The sequence below is a fragment of the Ranitomeya variabilis genome, chromosome 2, assembly GCF_051348905.1.
Source record: "Ranitomeya variabilis isolate aRanVar5 chromosome 2, aRanVar5.hap1, whole genome shotgun sequence".
Taxonomy (NCBI): domain Eukaryota; kingdom Metazoa; phylum Chordata; class Amphibia; order Anura; family Dendrobatidae; genus Ranitomeya; species Ranitomeya variabilis.
Window position 1 is genome coordinate 465515774 of NC_135233.1, and position 13380 is coordinate 465529153.

Sequence of the window (13380 nt, forward strand, 5' to 3'; positions counted from 1 at the left end):
AGCTTCAGAGCTTAATGATCGATCGGCCTTAGCGCTGTCGATAGCTCGATATCATGTCAGCGCTATAGATACCAGAGATTCAGCAATAGACCAGGGAAGAGTGACTAAAGCTCAGTGGTTTTCCTTTAAAAAACAAACAAAAACCCAACTGGTGAAAGTGGAACACCCCTTTAATCATTGTAAACCCCTCCAAGGATAGGAGTGAGGTGCATTCAACCCATAAGTTTGTTTTTTTTCAATCCTGACTAGTGATGAGCGAGCATGCTCGGGTGTTATCAGAGTATCTTAGGCATGCCCGATTAATATGTTAGAGACCACATGGCTACATGTTGCGTTGCTGTTAGGCAATCCTTGCATATGTCGTGGCTGTCAAATAAACAGGCAATCCTCACATGTGTTGCAACTAACAGCCGCGAAACATGCAGCCGCAGGGACTCGAACATATTAATCGAGCATGGTGAAGATACTCGGAAAACACCCGCGCATGCTCGAATAACACGATATTGGAGCACGCTCGCTCATCACTAATCCTGACCTGAAACACCAAGAAGAAATAACGAGACAAAAAATGTGTTTGTGTTTATTGAGCATTTTGTGAGACGCCACTTTCCGTCACAAAACGGACCCCAAATATAGAAACAAGCTTGTCCCGTATCCCCATCTACAAATCCGATCTCCTTTCGATCTTTATCAGTTCCACTTCGAAGATCAGAGTGGCTCCTCCTGGAACAGAACGACAGACATTAGCGCCATTCTCTTGTTCAGCAGCAGTACTTGGCATGTCCTAAAAACAACAAAATATCTGCTTCCATTCTACAGTTTGGCCAGGAATTGGTCAGTTTTCACTTATTTTGTTTTATTGTAACTTCCTTTTCTCTATATTTGTACTCCTGTAGTCGTGAATGTAGGGTGGTGGTAAGTTCAGCATTGGGGCATCGCTTCACTTTCTAGGTGGTAAACTGCACATATCCATTACAACCTGACTGCTCAGTTTGGTTCAGCAGAGTTGTGAGGGTCCAGGCGCTACCCCAAGTCTAGGCAATGTTTAATTCGTGTAACCTGATGTACAATAAACAAGATTATATTAGAGTACCGTGTTAGGCTAGGTTTACATTTGCGTTGCGTCGGGCGCAGGTTCGGCAACGCATAGCGACGCGTGCGTCATTCGCCCCTATATTTAACATGGGGGCGCATGGACATGCGTTGTCTTGCGTTTTGTGACACATGCGTCATTTTTGGCGCAAGCGTCAGGGCGCACAGGACGCTACATGTTGCATTTTTTTGCGCCCAAAATCAAACCAAAAATGGACGCATGCCTCACAAAACAATGCGTTTTTGGATGCGTTTTGCATGTGTTGCGTTGCCGACGCAACTAGGACTATTTGCATCACAACAGGAAATCAGTCGGCAGGATTTCATCCCACCCTGGTCTCCCCACAAACCTAGATGCACATGTAGCTCTTTCATAGACAACTCCAGCAATATCTTTACATTGCCGGTCCGTTCCACAGTTACGGAGAAATCAGCATTTGAATTGATATGCAAATGAGGCTAAAGAGCTATGGTAGATCTGAAGCCTTCGTCACTCCGGCTCTATTCCCCGCCCTGAAACGCCTCCACGCTGGCAGTGTGCCTTCAGGCAAAGAAGCAGGGGGAGACGCTGGGTGGGGAATAGAGCTGGAGTGACGGAAGAGTCAGATCTACCACAGCTGTTCAGCCTCATTTATATATTAATTCAAACGCCGATTTCTCAGTCATAGGGGAACGGTCTGGCCATGTAAAGACTTTTCTTTGCACAGATTCCATTTAAAGTATAAAGTCTGTACAAATTGATATTGTTCAGTTGGCGGGGCTTAGCGTGTATTCATGTGTGCTGTTTTGTGGCTTATTTGCAGTGATACCAAATCTGGTTTTAAAAAAAACAAAACAACAACCCACACATCACAACACCATTATATATACCCAAGAGATTAAGTGCTGAAGACCCTCATACACATTAGATGAAAGCCACCCGAATCCATGGCAATCAGTAGGACTGGTCGACCCTCTTATGTGTATGGGGGGCTCCCAACAGATGATGTCTGGGATGAGAAAGACCAGGCAGTATGATTTTCAAACCCTTTCCATCCATTTATTTTCTCGGAAGATGTTGCTTTCTTATCCTCCCAGTTGACTACACACAACACTCGGTCGGGATAAATGCCCACAAGTGCATAGACGTGTCCAAAGAGATAGTGGTCTGCAAACGAACGTCAAGGTCAGCTTAAAAGGGGAAGTTATCATCAGAAACTTAACGATTGTTAAATCAAGTTGTGTGTGTGTGTGTGTATATATATATATATATATATATATATATATATATATATATATATATATATATATATATATATATATATATATATATATATATATATATATATATATGTGTGTTTTGTTTTTTTTTCGCAGCTGACCTTCTCCCCCTCCCTTCATAATCTCTTTTTCTTTTAGATGCTTCAATACAAAATATAGTCAGTGTCTGTTCATTGTGACTAATGTGCACATGGATTTCGTGAAACAAAAGGAAGTTAAAGTCTAAAAAAAAAAAAGTTGTTGGCTGGTTAGAAAAAACAACGAAGTTTAATTTTTATTACAGTGTGTGATATGGAAAAAAAAGCCTTACAAAAGAAAAAAAATGCATTTAAGCACAAAAACTTAATTTAAATTTCTGATGGCTTCCCTCTAAGGACCTGTGAAATGCAAATATTATAAAATGTAAAAGTGGGGTGCATCTTACCTGGAATTTTTGGGGGTGCTCCCCTATCTCCATATCCTATGGAAATAAAAAATATGTATATTTTATTCTCACTGTAAAATGAGCAATATCCATCTACTGCCCACCATAGTCGTGATCCTTACCCAATTCTGAAGGAATAACCAGCTTCCTTTTCTCTCCCTCACACATTCTGGAAAATAAAAAGGTGACACGAACTATTTATTTTCTCTTAAGGGGGAGAAAAAAAAAACAAAAAACACAAAATGCCAATTTTTCATTTTAAAAATAATCAGTGCTTGGTCATGTAACATGAGACCAGCTAGAACCACAGCAAAAGGAATACTGCGGAGAACAAAAGGAATATAGTGCGGAGAACAAAAAGGAATAGTGCCGCGCCAAGAAGAATAGTGCCCATCACTAAACTTTTGTTTAGTTTTTTCCTGTTTGCTCCAGAAATACTGTCCCTTTTGCTTACGTCTGTCTCTTCTAGTCCACAAATCCCTTCCCCTTTCAATACTTTGCCCCAAACCTCTACCACTTCTTTCTTAGCTTAACAGTATCTACTCGCACCATATTTTTGTTACTGTTCTCCCCCCAACATTATCCTTAAACAGCGCTGATGGTTTGACCAAACTTGAAGCATACCCCACTGTGTGGTGTGAGACCACCTGTCCAAATGTTAAGAGACGCGGGCTCTGTAAGAATGATGGCTCAAGCATGAGTGGTTCAGAGAGGGAGGATCTGCATCACGCACGCTCAAAGGATCCTGCAGACAAAGCCGCCCTCCACTAAGTGGTGAAAGCGATGACTTACCCTACAGTCCGACTATCGGAAGGTTTGGCAGGAGCAAGATCCAATTTTGTAAGAAGGGCGAGTTATGCTACCAGACCAGCTAACTAAAGCATGTGGACAAATTAGTCACACAAACTGGAAAGTCAGATCAAAAGACTTAAATGGTCAGATTCTCACCATTAGGGTGCAGTCAGAAGGCCATATAAATTAGGATGAGATCTGGTACACGGACTGGATCATGTCTCCCACGAGCGCGGCAGCTTCAAGCATTTCTATGCAGCCGTCAATCTTGGGTCAGGAGAGCCGCCGTCCAGTCCGTGCATTGCAGTACGATCTCTGTCTGACTTATATGGCCGTCTGACTGCACCATTAATGATAGCAGGAGTGATGGAAGGGGGTTGTACACAGATCTGTAGTATACGGAAGGAGAAAGGATCCATGGAAGGGCACAGAAAACAGGTTATGGACAAGGAGAGAACCACATGGGGAGTAAAGACAGCAGCACCCTGGATACACACAGCTCTCACACCCAGCCTGTATTCCAGGGAGGGAAAATCCCTAAAGAGAAAAATATGAAACTTGGATCAAGCTACAAATTGCATATGGGGGGGGGTCTAAAAGTGAAGATTTCATATTGAAACAAAGCAATTTAACAACCAATGCCTTATTCAGACGTCAATAACGCTTCTCATACGTTACAAAAAAAAAAAAGGTCCAAGTTTCATCTGTGTTTTGGATCTGATTTTCAGAAGTTTTGACCAGTTTTTCCATTAATGACTTTTTTATTCACAAAAAATAAAATAAAAAAAGGACAATCAGCAAAAAATAAATAAATCAGATATGTGAACAGCTTTGTAGACTGGGTGCGAGTTTTATGGATGTCTAAATGAGGACTAATGGTAACCACTAATCCCAAAAACTCGTTTTTTTTTCCCATGTCAAAGTCTTTTAATACTAAACATTCATTTTTTTATGGCATTAGACTTTTTAGCTCCGCCTAAACCCGTTCTTGATAAACGGCTTCTAATGGCAGCGGGCAGCACGGATTAATAAAATAAAGTGAGGGCCAAACAGAAAAATGAGGAATCCATCATCTGCCCATCAAATAAGAAAGAGGGAATTTATGCCTTCGCCCTGGCCCCTGTGCTGAGCAGACAAGGGGCTTCTATGAGCGAGTCCGTGTCAGCGCAGATCACTGCCAGGGGGACCAGACTGCTCGGGCAGGGGGGACGCACAGCCATAAATTAGCCGGCTTATAACAGAAGGCATGGAGAGCTGGAAGCCAGATAATGGGAGAGGAGACGGGTGCTAATTAAATGGGATTTGGGATCTGCCCACCACCCATAGTGAGGAGACGGGAGCACGGGCACACAGACAGGCAAATTAATGCATATTACTTCTTGTCTGCCACAATAGATAATACATATTAATCAGCTGCCGGGTTTATTATTTCTAGAGCAGCTTCCTAACACAGACTAAAAAAAAAATAAAATAAATAAAGGACGACCTACGACCAAGTGTAGCAAAACTACATGGTGGTTAAAGGGCATTTATAGTGTGGAGCAGCTGCGGCAGTGACATCAGATGGCCTGTAAAAGTTACAGGGACAGAACATTAGCGCGAGTGGTATACGTGAACCCCCACCAGCCCGTCGTATACCCCCAGGTATCAGAGTCGGGAGCACATTAATGTCGCCAGGAACAAAGCCCCATACAGATCACTGAGCAAGGGATGACAAGAGCGCACCCTGCTGGTGGAAAAAAAGAATGCAGCTTATAAATCATTCCTCTAAATTTTTTTCTTTGTACAGTATGATCCAGGTGATAGAGAATTTTTAAGAATTTTCTATACATTTTATGTTCACTATCTAGCAATTGTACTGCACCAGTTCAGAGTGGGACGCAGACGCAACAATTATTTAATGATGCAATCTATTTTTCGACCGATTGTTCCGTTACCTACTTGGTATACGAAAAACTAATAAATTATTAGTGGTAAAGACTACTATGGGTGGTTTACATTTAAAAGTCAGATATAGGGTTAGCAAAAAAAAAAAGAAGTGTCTCTAACCCCTTAAGCCCCGAGGGTGGTTTGCACGTTAATGACCGGGCCAATTTTTACAATTCTGACCACTGTCCATTTATGAGGTTATAACTCTGGAACGCTTTAACGGATCTTGGCGATTCTGACATTGTTTTCTCGTGAGATATTGTACTTCATGTTAGTGGTAACATTTATTCGATATAACTTGCGTTTATTTGTGAAAAAAAAAACGGAAATTTGGCGAAAATTTTGTTAATTTCGCAATTTTCCAACTTTGAATTTTTATGCCCTTAAATCAGAGATATGTCACAATAAAAACTTAATAAGTAACATTTCCCATATGTCTACTTTACATCAGCACAATTTTGGAACCAAAATTTTTTTTGTTAGGGAGTTATAAGGGTTAAAAGTTGACCAGAAATTTCTCATTTTTACAACACCATTTTTTTTCGGGGACCACATCTCATTTGAAGTCATTTTGAGGGGTCTATATGATAGAAAATAACCAAGTGTGACACCATTCTAAAAATTGCACATCTTGAGGTGCTCAAAACCACATTCAAGAAGTTTATTAACCCTTCAGGTGTTTCACAGGAATTTTTGGAATGTTTAAATAAAAATGAACATTTAACTTTTTTTCATACAAAATTTATTTCAGCTCCAATTTGTTATATTTTACCAAGGGTAACAGGAGAAAATGGACCCCCAAAGTTGTTGTACAATTTGTCCTGAGTACGCTGATACCCCATATGTGGGGGTAAACCACTGTTTGGACGCATGGCAGAGCTCGGAAGGAAAGGAGCGCCATTTGACTTTTCAATGCAAAATTGACTGGAATTGAGATGGGACGCAATGTTGCGTTTTGAGAGCCCCTGATGTGCCTAAACATTGAAACCCCCCACAAGTGACACCATTTTGGAAAGTAGACCCCCTAAGGAACTTATCTAGATGTGTGGTGAGCACTTTGACCCACCAAGTGCTTCACAGAAGTTTATAATGCAGAGCCGTAAAAATAAAAAATCATATTTTTTCACAAAAATGATCTTTTCGCCCCCAATTTTCTATTTTCCCAAGGGTAAGAAGAAATTGGACCTCAAAAATTGTTGTGCAATTTGTCCTGAGGATGCTGATACCCCATATGTGGGGGTAAACCACTGTTTGGACGCATAGCAGAGCTCTGAAGGGAAGGAGCGCCATTTGGAATGCAGACTTAGATGGATTGGTCTGCAGGCGTCACGTTGCATTTGCAGGGCCCCTGATGTACCCAAACAGTACAAACCCCCCACAAGTGACCCCATATTGGAAACTAGACCTCCCAAGGAACTTATCTAGATGTGTTGGGAGAACTTTGAACCCCTAAGTGTTTCACTACAGCTTACAACGCAGAGCCGTGAAAATAAAAAATCCTTTTTTTCCCACAAAAATGATTTTTAGCCCCCCAAATTTTTATTTTCCCAAGGATAACAAGAGAACTTGGACCCCAAAAGTTGTTGTCCAATTTGTCCTGAGTACGCTGATACCACATATGTTGGGGTAAACCCTTGTTTGGGCGCATGGGAGAGCTCGGAAGTGAAGGAGCACTGTTTTACTTCTTCAATGCAGAATTGGCTGGAATTGAGATCGGACGCCATGTCGCGTTTGGAGAGCCCTTGATGTGCCTGAACAGTGGAAACTCCCCAATTCTACCTGAAACCCTAATCCCAACTGTAACCCTAACCACACCCCTAACCCTGACACACCCCTAGTTCTAATCCCAACCGTAAATGTAATCCAAACCCTATCCCTAACTTTAACCCCAACCCTAACCCTAACTTTAGCCCAACCCTAACCCTAACTTTAACCCCAACCCTATCCCTAACTTTAGCCCCAACCCTAACTAACTCCAACCCTAGCCCCAACCCTAACCCTAATGGAAATAAATACATTTTTTAAATTTTATTATTTTTCCCTAACTAAGGGGGTGATGAAGGGGGGTTTGATATACTGTTATAGTGTTTTTTATATCGGATTTTTATGATTGGCAGCTGTCACACACTAAAAGACGCTTTTTATAGCAAAAAAGTTTTTGCGTCTCCACATTTTGAGACCTATAATTTTTCCATATTTTGGTCCACAGAGTCATGTGAGGTCTTGTTTTTTGCGGGACGAGTTGACGTTTTTATTGGTAACATTTTCGGACACGTGACAGTTTTTGATCACTTTTTATTCTGATTTTTGTGAGGCAGAATGACCAAAAACTAGCTATTCATGAATTTCTTTTGGGGGAGGCGTTTATACCGTTCCACGTTTGGTAAAATTGATAAAGCAATTTTACTCTTCGGGTCAGTACGATTACAGCGATATCTCATTTATATCATTTTTTTATGTTTTGGCGCTTTTATACGATAAAAGCTATTTTATAGAAAAAATAATTATTTTGGCATCGATTTATTCTGAGGACTATAACTTTTATTTTTTTGGTTATGATGCTATATGGCGGCTCGTTTTTTGCGGGACAAGATGACGTTTTCAGCGGTACCATGGTTATTTATATCCGTCTTTTTGATCGCGTGTTATTCCACTTTTTGTTCGGCGGTATGATAATGAAGCGTTGTTTTTTTTGTTTTTTTTTCTTACGGTGTTCACTGAAGGGGTTAACTAGTGGGACAGTTTTATAGGTTGGGTCGTTACGGACGCGGCGATACTAAATATGTGTACTTTTGTTTTTTTTAGATAAAGAAATGTATTTATGGGAATAATATTTTTTTTTTCTTCTTTATTTAGGAATTTTTTATTTTATTTTGTTTTTTACACGTGGAAATTTTTTTTTTTACTTTGTCCCAGGGGGGGGGACATCACAGATCGCCGATCTGACAGTTTGCACAGCACTCTGTCAGATCGGCGATCTGACATACAGCAGTGCAGGCTTACCAGCGCCTGCACGGCACCCGGAAGTACTCCCTGCAGGACCCAGATGCAGCCCCGCGGCCATTTTGGATCCGGGGACTGCAGGGAGGAGACGCTCGGTACAAGGTGAGTACATCGCCTTGTACCGATCGTCTCAGGGAAGCACGCAGGGAGCCCCCTCCCTGCGCGATGCTTCCCTATCCCGCCGGTACACTGCGATCATGTTTGATCGCAGTGTGCCGGGGGTTAATGTGCCGGTGGCGGTCCGTGACCGCTTCTGGCACATAGTGCCGGATGTCAGCTGCGATAGGCAGCTGACACCCGGCCGCGATCGGTCGCGCTCCCCCCATGAGCGCGGCCGATCGCTATGACGTACTATCCCGTCGGTGGGAATTAAGGCCCACCCCACCTCGACTGGATAGTACGTCATATGGGATTAAGGGGTTAATTTCCAAAAATGATGCCACTCTTGTGCACAGGCAGCATCTGGTATTGCAGAGTCGCCTTTTTATTAGGGCAAGACCCCACGCGGAGGGCTATGGGTATGTTCACACGTTGAGATGGCAGGAAAAACCCTGCGTACTGTATGTACTTATTTTTTTTCAGCATTTTTCACATGGATGTATGTCATTGAAGTCCTGCCTCGTTTTTACTGATTAATTGGTCAAAATATTTGGAATTTTTTTTAGTTTTTGTATACAAAAATAATGCCACACAGATCGTAAAAAAGGACCAAAAAATGACTGAAAATTGAAGAAAAAACAAAAAAAGCTTCTGAATCAGGCCCAGGTGAGGTTTCCTAGATGCAGAATGGTAAGGATCTCTAATTCCAAAGAAGCGCAGAGTCTGGGAGTCCCGCACCATACATCACATGCTTCATACTGGAGGAAAAGTTGTCGGCGGCCTTGCTTCCATCATTGTCGGAATTTATTTATCAAAGGTATATTTCCACCCTCAGTAGGGAAACAGGTTTCAGTATGTCCACAAAAATACATTAGGTGTAGAAGGAATATAGTATTGTAGAACCTGTGATATGTGTAGATTTATCTGCAGATTTTGCTGGGCTCTACAGAAAATTATTATTATTTTTTTTTTATAGTACATGAACTGGGTCTAAGGGCATAGCCATACATTGTGGCCACATTAAAAAAAAAAAAAAAATACATACATTGTTTCCAAAGCCAGTGCAGTTTTCATATACAAAATATGTAAAAAAGGCTGTAAAAACGATGCAACCATATGGACAACCACAGCAATAACCAGGGGCGTTTTTTTCTCAAATGCGGTTTTCGATACAATGTCCACATGGAATCTTTTTGCTGAATTTTCGGAGCAGAAATTACAAGTTTTTGAAAAAACTTTCCATTTGAAGGCGGATTGGGAGAGTTTCCATTCCGTTTCTGCTCCAAAAACTTTGTGCACAGTCGTAGCAGCAAATGTCTAAATCTTCCCAGAGGATCCAGTGTACGGTCCAGGTTTCAAGCTTACAAGACATGGCTGCCATCCGAGTAATGCCCATTAATAATCATTTCAATCTGAAGAGTTTGATCCAATTCACGGAGCAAACTCAGAGCCGTAGGATACAAAGCAGAAGAACAACTTATTACTGTATTTTCATCTACTCCTGGCTTTGGCCAGGAAGAAGTACCCCTTAGGCTATGTGCACACTTTGCGGGGTCCTCTGCGGGTTCTCCTGCAGCAGATTTGATAAATCTGCAAGGCAAAACCGCTGCGGTTATCCCTGCAGATTTATCGCGGTTAGTTTTGCGGTTTCCGCTGCGGGTTTACTCCTATACTATTGATGCTGCATATGCAGCAATTTGCAGCATCAATAGTAATGTTAAAAAAAATAAAAAATGGTTTATACTCTGACGTCCCGATGTCCTCGGCGCTGCACGCGGCGGTCCGGTTCCAAAGATGCTATGCGAGAAGGACCTTCGTGACGTCACGGTCATGTGACCGCGACGTCACCGCAGGTCCTGCTCACACAGCAACCCTGCGACCAGACGGCCACGTGCAGCGCTGAGAGGTGAGTATATCATTTTTTATTTTAATTTTTTTTTTTTTTTTTTTTTTACACAAATATGGTTCCCAGGGCCTGGAGGAGAGTCTCCTCTCCTCCACCCCGGGTACCATCTGCACATTATCCGCTTACTTCCCGCATTGTGGGCACAGCCCCATGCGGGAAGTTAGCGGATCAATGCATTCCTATGTGTGCAGAATCGCAGCGATTCTGCACAAAGAAGTGACATGCTGCTGGCTATTTATTGCTTGCGTTGAGAAACACGTGATGGTGTCTCCGCGGCTTTTCTACATGCATTTGCATATTTCCCATTAGGGATGGGGGCAGTGTTCTGGATCACTGCGTTGAAAAACACGTGATGGTGTCTCCGCAGTGTTGGATGTTTTGATCTCCCCGAGGTCATTCACCCTTATGTTTATAGTCTTTTCACTAGGTACTGCTCCTAATAGCCAGTTTCCTACTCCACACTGATGAGGGGCAAATACCCCGAAACAGCTGTCTGTGGATGGATACCATGTTTTGGCATAGGTGGTTTTCCTTTATTGTATGCTGCCCTTCCCGTGGTTGTTCCTTCCCGGTGAAAGACCTGGCTATTCATTGCTTGCGTTAAGAAACACGTGATGGTGTCTCCGCGGCTTTTCTACATGCAAGTGTTTACTATTGACGCAGCCTATGCAGCGTCAATAGTAAAAGGATCTAATGTTAAAAATAATAAAAAATCATTATATACTCACCTTCCGCCACCTTTCCCGTTCCTCGCCACCCTCCGGTAACCGCTCTGTGCAAGCCGCAGGTTCCGGTAGCAAGGATCGTATGGCAGAAGGACCTGCCATGACGTCACGGTCATGTGACCACGACGTCATCACACCCTGGGACCGGAAGCTGCCGCCTGTACCGCGCACAGGCGACAGAACTACAAGTATGGTGAGTATGTTAGAACTACAATGGGCCCTCGGATCAGAAGGTGAGTATGTTTATTTTTTATCTGTGACATACGTAGCTGGGCTATACACTACGTGGGGCTGGGCTATACACTACGTGGGGCTGGGCTATACACTACGTGGGGCTGGGCTATACACTACGTGGGGCTGGGCTATACACTACGTGGGGCTGGGCTATACACTACGTGGGGCTGGGCTATACACTACGTGGGGCTGGGCTATACACTACGTGGGGCTGGGCTATACACTACGTGGGGCTGGGCTATACACTACGTGGCGCTGGGCTATACACTACGTGGCGCTGGGCTATACACTACGTGGCTGGGCAATATACTACGTGGACATGCATATTCTAGAATACCCGATGCGCTAGAATCGGCCCACCATCTAGTCATGGATATGAGTGGAATCTGTGAAAAATACAGATAGATCTGGTCTGATATAATCGGTGTGCACGAGCCCCAAGGGTTCGCTCTCGCTTCTTCCGTTTTTCTGCAGTCAAAAACATCAGAAAACTCTTCAGGAAATTCTCCTTTTCCCTGGTGTTTTGTAAACCTGAAGCATCTTTTGCTAGCATCATTTTATATTTGCTCATTTCCTGACTGTTTTTTTCAAACTTTATCAACTTTTTTTTCTGCACATTATTTGATAACCATAAAGAAAACTCATTTTTTTTTTTACTGCAGAAAATAAAGCAGAAAAAGCCCGGGTCATATTCCAGGTTTTTATTATTTTTTTTTTTGCAAAGAGTAATTCCGGGTTGTATTTAGTAGTTTTTTTTTTTGTTTTTTTTTAACACAGTTTTTTTCATTGACTTGTATTTTAAGAATTGAGAATCTCCCTGGTGGAAAATGTCTGAAGAATGTACATGGCAATTCTTACAAATGCTTTTAAAAGCCTGAGACTAAGGGACAGCAAAACAAAGTCAGACCATATACACGGGCGAACGTATGGGGGGGGATGGTGGCGGGCGTTACGTATTCAGTTCTAATGTTAGAGACAGACCCAACATAATGGTGATGTAATTATCATTCGTCAGCGGCTTTATTAGCATTAGAAACAGACTAATGTCAGCGGTAATGAGGTGCACCTGCCGTCTGTACACCCCATCACCAGGCACTGAACGCACCGGCCTGTACTGGTGACAGCCGTTATATACCAAGAAAAAAAACGTAGCATGTTCATTAATTTTGAGGATTTTTCATTGATTTCACGCTATTTAATGCATTGGGGAGCTCAGGAAAAAAAACGCGAAAAATCCGTGCAAAAAACGCATGCGGATTTCCTGCGGGAAAAGTTCGTTTTTGTTCAGGAAATTTCTGCAAATAATCCTGACGTGTGCACATAGCCTAACTTGTGTCGGTGCTCAAAAAAAAAAAAAAAAAAAAAAAAAAAAAAGCAATTTTATTTTAAAAACGACTTTTCTGGATTTATCTCATAAATAAGAAAAAAAAAACAAAAACAAAAAAAACACAAGATTGGAACCACTAATCTTGTTCTGTCCAGCTGTAGTCCTCCAGTCATCCCTGGGCTCTGTGCACACTGCCGCCAGGCTTTTCATGAACTTTATAGGTTCACACTCACTCCAGCGATTGGTTTGGTTCCCGCCGATCTGACATTTATTACCTATCCCTTGAATAGGGAATATAAACAACATATACCTGTATTGGATGGCAGCAATCAGATGCCATCCAAGTGCTACCAGATTTTCATGAGCTAGTTGACAAAAGGAAAGTTGGACTTAGCTGATGAAACAGGATGAGTTTTTCTCGCACATGAAAAAAAAAAATTGACGTCTGAATAACCTTGGAGTGAATTTTAAACTATAAATATATCTTACAAACCAAAACACGATTCATCTTTTTAACAAAATTCCACCTGATCCACTATGTAATATACTGGTATATAAAATATTTAAAAAAACAAAACAAAAACACGGT

The 13380-nt window shown here is 42.0% G+C and overlaps 1 protein-coding gene across 2 annotated transcripts in view; it reads right to left on the bottom strand.

Moving 5' to 3' along the window:
• Window positions 1-568: 568 nt before the first annotated feature.
• The window catches only part of FKBP2 (FKBP prolyl isomerase 2), a 31238-nt gene continuing 18426 nt past the window's right edge, over window positions 569-13380 (bottom strand). For both annotated transcript variants that reach the window (XM_077287592.1, XM_077287593.1), the window contains exons 4-6: window positions 2899-2945; window positions 2777-2812; window positions 569-723 (exon numbers count right to left, since the gene is read on the bottom strand). In XM_077287592.1, coding sequence (XP_077143707.1) covers window positions 662-723; window positions 2777-2812; window positions 2899-2945 — 145 coding nt within the window. In that variant the 3' untranslated portion in view covers window positions 569-661. The remainder of the gene's footprint in view (window positions 724-2776; window positions 2813-2898; window positions 2946-13380) is intronic.